Source organism: Mus pahari, chromosome 8 (assembly GCF_900095145.1).
Source record: "Mus pahari chromosome 8, PAHARI_EIJ_v1.1, whole genome shotgun sequence".
NCBI classification, from domain to species: domain Eukaryota; kingdom Metazoa; phylum Chordata; class Mammalia; order Rodentia; family Muridae; genus Mus; species Mus pahari.
Window position 1 is genome coordinate 6775460 of NC_034597.1, and position 5467 is coordinate 6780926.

Here is a 5467-nt window from a genome sequence, read left to right on the forward strand (position 1 = left end):
GGGGGGAGGGTATAGGGGACATTCAGGATAGCATTTGAAATGTAAGTGAAGAAAATATCTAATAAAATAAGTTAAAAAAAACCAAAAAACAAAAAAAGAAAATCTGTCCTTTTATAGTGTCATTTTAAATGAAAGAGCAATAAATATGTTTTTATGTTAATGAGCAGATTGTTATGTTTTTGTGAACACTATACTATTCCTTGTTGTCTATAGTCTCTCCTCACAACTGCTTACAAGGTATCTAAGTTACTTTCCTATTGCTATGTTAAAACACCATGACCAAAGCAAGTAATAGAAGAAAGAATTTATTTGGGGCTTATAGTTTCAGAAGGTGTATCTATGACCATCATGATAGGGAACATGGCATCAGATAGGCAGAAAATGGCACTGGAACAGTAGCCGAGGGCTTCTATCTCGAGACACAACCACGAGGCAGAGAGACTGAGGTTTGCCTGAGTCTATTGAAATCTCAAAGCCTATACCCAGTGACACACCTACTCCAACAAGGCCACACCTCCCAATCCTTCCCAAACAATTCTACCAACTAGGGACCAATTATTCAAAAACATGTGCCCGTGGGAGCTATTCTTATTCAAACTACCACATAAAGTAATATGATCTCTAGGATAAAAGACATATTGGAGTAAAATATGTTTTTAGTAACCGCTAATATTTGTGTATTTGCAGTTCAGAGTGTAGGGAGAAGATCAGTGAGCTCAACATAGTAGAAAATCTGTTGATGATTCTGCATGAATATGATTTACTCTCCAAAAGGTAGGGTCTTATCTTCACGAAAGTGCTTCTATGGTGGAACATGGACTTTGTATAACTTCAATCTATGATCTTGGTCCATGGTCACTCAAATTGACTCCTGAATAACTGTCTCTTATTCTCTCTTTCTTCTTTTCTCTCTCCCTGCCTCCCTCCTTTTCTTACTTTCTCTCTCCCTCCCCATCTCTTTCTCTCCTTCTCTCTCTCCCTCCCTCCCTTCCCCTCTCTTTCCCCCTCTCTCTCCGTCCCTCCCCCTCCCTCCTCCCCCCTCTCCCCTCTCTCCCTCTTTCTTCTCTCCCTCCCTTCCCCCTCTCTCCCTCCCTCCCTCTCCCCTCTCTCAAAAACTGTTTCATTTGTGGTAAAAATTCTTTTTTAAAAAACATCATTATTTATATTGTTAATTGAATATCATGAATCCTCTTGGCAGTTCTTTTCCAGTTAAAACAATATGGAGAAGTTAGGAGAAAGAGTTACAAAGAATCCAATCATAGAATCCTGTGATTGGATCATTAGTAATTTTGATGTTGCATTTGTCTAAAAAAAGTTTAGAGAAGAAACTTTAAGGTTTTTTTGTTTTGTTTTTTGTTTTGGTAATTTCAGATTAGTGCATGGAATAAGGGAGGTTGCTATAAGTCATTGTGTTTAAGGTATGTGAGATAAGATGATTGACTTATGTTGTGATCACATGCTACAACTCACAACCAAAATGGAAATACAGTGGATTTCTTTCAGCTTAAGCTGTACATTGCTGTAAAGCAGACTTTGTACAGATGGTATTAGGTGTATGCAGGCTTGCAAATCTATACTGTTTGGCATTTAAATCACAATTTTCTGAGAAGTCAGGAGTGTAGAAATTCTAAGCAATGGGGACCTGATACTTGTAGCAATTTTTTTGTATATCTTTTCAAAGCTGATTTAAAACTGTTTTGTAAGAGTGTTAGTGTAGACAAGAATCTACGTTTTCAGAGTTGATGATTTGAACTCACTCATGGGACAAGGTGGCAGATTCTATCACTGCTGAGTAAGATCAGAGCATACAGTGTGAGGTAGGAGCAAGCGGAGAGCACTCCTTGGGTCCCTGAAGGACTGTGGTGCTCTGGAGGATGCAGTCAATAAGGCTCTGCACAGAATGGAAGTTCCCGATCAGTGTGAAGGGAGATAGAAGAAAAGGTCGTGGCCCAGACTGTGCTGTAACATAGAGCCAGATGTGGCCCAGACTGTGCTGTAACATGGAGCCAGATGTGGCCCAGACTGTGCTGTAACATGGAGCCAGATCCTGGGTGCATGAAAGGAATGTGTTGTCAGGCTCAGCTGGGCCAAAGGAGGCTGTGTCAAAAACTAGAATAGTCCCTGATAAGTAAAAAAATGTAGCTGATTCTGATCAGTTCTTGTTCTTTGTCAGGACATTCCCTGAGTCCTCCCAAGGCCTCATTTTATCTACATAAAACTATTGTTCTTCATATTTTACAGAAGAGGTAACATAACATGTCTATCCAGGTCTTTAGGATGGGTTTTGCATGGTAAGATGGTGTGGATTTTTACTTAAGAATTATGGGAAATCACAGAAAGAGGCAGGGTAGGAGTAAACTACATTCACATACCAAGATGCACTTAGCACAAAGAGAGAATGTTTCTCATAGAAAGTTTGAAAAGATAAACCATGCTGCCTACCAAAGAACATATGTTCTTCTTTCTTGTCGTTTGAGACAGGTTTAATAAGCAGCCCTCTCTAGGCTGGTCTTGTTCTTATAGTGGTCTTTCTGTCTGCCTCTTATGTACTAGGATTACAGGCTCGAACAACCACTCCCCATGGGAATGTGTTCTTAACCATAGCTGGGAGGGGAGGGGGACTCAAGAGGGAGAGAGGCATGGAGAAGTTCTCTGGGAATGGAATTGCAGAGCAGTGTGGGAATGTGAATCCTGGAGTGTTCAGGACAAAGGGGTGGAGCAAACACTAAGCTCCAGAAAGGAGCAGACATGAAAACCCTTAGAAAATGAGCTTTATTAGAAGACAGAACTATATAATGACTAGCTATGGTGAGCCCTTGACGTGGAAGGGCAGACAGAGGCAGCATATGAAGTTGTGAGGAGGGGCAGTATTGTAGATATTATTGGCTTAATGTGAAAGTAGGAAAAACAGCCATCGTGAATGCATGGTGTATGTGAGGGACTAAAAAGGGGTGGGATATACCTATAACACACACACACACACACACACACACACACACACACACATACACACACACAACCCAGCTGTAGTTGGCTGTAGTTAAAGGCAGTTATATCATACAGAACTCCTGATAGGATAGTAGGTCATAGGGAACAAAGCAAGAGGGATCTGGTCAAAAGTGACAATAATGGAGGTGTATCTGATCTTAAAGTGGCAGGCTCTGATGTAACAAGGGGGCAGTTGGCAGAGGGGCCATCGACCACTCATCATTAAGGATCACAGTATGGGAAGGACAGTGACTCCAGTTATAGAGTCTGTGTCCTAGTGGTGGTGCCAGGCTAAGTGCGATGTCACTGATGCATGCATGACTAGTGTGAATCCCACCCTTGCTCCCATCACACTAGACTCACTGCTGAGCTCCTGCGCCTGCTTTGTGCTGAGCCCCAGGTAAAGGAGCAGGTGAAACTCTACGAAGGGATCCCCGTCCTGCTCAGTCTGCTCCATTCTGACCACTTGAAGCTGCTGTGGAGTGTGATCTGGATTCTGGTCCAGGTGTGTGAGGACCCGGAGACTAGTTTGGAAATCCGTATCTGGGGTGGCATCAAGCAGCTCCTTCATATTTTACAAGGGTAAGTGGGGGCTTGGTTCTTAAAAATTAGTAGAATATTCTAGAAGCTCTTGTTTGTTTGTGTTGTTGTGTTTTGGGACAAGGTCTCTCTATATAAGCCTGTTCTGGATATCACTATGTAGACCAGGTTGGCCTCAAACTCACAGAGGTCCACCTGCCTCTGCCTCCACAGCACTGGGATAACAGGTGTAAGCTTCTTGTCTTAGTTGGGGCTTTATTGCTCTGAAGAGGCACCATGACCACAGCAACTCTTATAAAGGAAAATATTTAATTGGGGCTGGCTTACAGTTCAGAGGTTTAGTCCCCTATTATCCTGGTGAGAAGCACAGCAGCACCCAGGCTGCCGTGGAGAAGTCATGGAGAAGGAGGTGAGACCCACGGGTAGCAGGAAGAGAGAAACACTGGGCCTGGCTTGAGTATTTGAAACCCCAAAGCCTAACCAACAACACACTTCCTTCAACAAAACGATACCTACTCTGACAAGGTCATATGTCCCAATCACTTTAAATGAATAATGGCATTTCTTATGAGCCTATGGGGGCCTTTTTAAAATTCAAACCCCTACACCTCCACGCCTGCTTTTTGGTAGCTTCTGTGCTATGAGAAAAAGAAATGGTTTATTGAAATAGTTTGAAGTTGAAAATTTGGGGATATATATTGCATTGTAACTGTATTTTATGAATTAAGTATCTTGAAGAATTGAGTAATAACACAAATTGGCACCATGTTTGCGGACATTCTATTACTTAATATTATTATAGAGCATAATTCAGCCCCCAGGGTGCCAAGTCAGAGCTATAGATTGATATTTCTGTTCAAAAGAGACCACCATGCTTGTGATCCTTTTTCATCAATAAAGCTTACTCCAAGCTCTATGCAGACTGGCTCATCCATTTCAATATCACTGCAGATTATCAAATCAATATGACTAAGACTACATACTATTTCTTTATAGAATTTCTTGTAGGAATATTTCAGAGCATTAGAAGAAACTTCAGAGATATGAGCAACATGCTTTATTAGTGATTTCTGCCACTGGGAAAACAAAGGAAAATTATATAGCTTGCTGATAATCCCCTTGCTTTTACGAAAGCCTCAGTTACTTAGAGGTATAGATTATAAATATTTCACCAGTCCCATGACATAATAGACTATTCGCTTGGTCAGAATAATTGCAAAGGTTGTGTATGCTTGTAGGATGAAGATGATGAATGGAGTTATTCTTGAATAGTTGCTATATTCTTAATGATGCCTGGAATTCTATAACCACTAAGTATTACTTAGACTTAATTTTAACATAAGGCACTTCCTCCTCATTTTCTCAAGCCATGGATTTTTCTTTTCAATTTTTATTAGGTATTTACTGCATTTACATTTCAAATGCTATCCCCAAGGTTCCCTATACCCCTCCCCCTGCTCCCCTCCCCACCCGCTCCTACTTCTTGGCCCTGGCATTCCCCTGTACTGGGTCATATAAAGTTTGCAAGACCAAGGGGCCTCTCTTCCCAATGATGGCTGACTAGGCCATCTTCTGCTACATATGCAGCTAGAGACAGGAGCTCTGGGGGTGCTGGTTAGTTCATATGGTTGTTCCACCTCCAGGGTTGCAGACCCCTTCAGCTCCTTGGTTACTGTCTCTAGCTCCTCTATTGGGGGAACTGTGTTACATCCAATAGCTGATTGTGAGCATCCACTTATGTGTTTGCCAGGCACTGGCATAGCCTCACAAGAGACAGCTATATCAGGGTCCTCTCAGTAAAATCTTGCTGGTGTATGCAATAGTGTTTGCGTTTGGTGGCTGATTATGGGATGAACCTCTGGGTAGGGCAGTTTCTGGATGGTCCATCCTTATGTCTCAGCTCCAAACTTAGTCTCTGTAACTCCTTCCATGGGTGTTT

The 5467-nt window shown here is 41.9% G+C and overlaps 1 protein-coding gene across 1 annotated transcript in view; it reads left to right on the top strand.

The window, feature by feature from the left end:
- Nek10 (NIMA related kinase 10) overlaps window positions 1-5467 on the top strand; it is a 177624-nt gene that overhangs the window by 31897 nt on the left and 140260 nt on the right. Inside the window, exons 10-11 of the mRNA XM_021203868.2 lie at window positions 688-774; window positions 3346-3570. Of these exons, the coding sequence (XP_021059527.1) occupies window positions 688-774; window positions 3346-3570 (312 nt within the window). The remainder of the gene's footprint in view (window positions 1-687; window positions 775-3345; window positions 3571-5467) is intronic.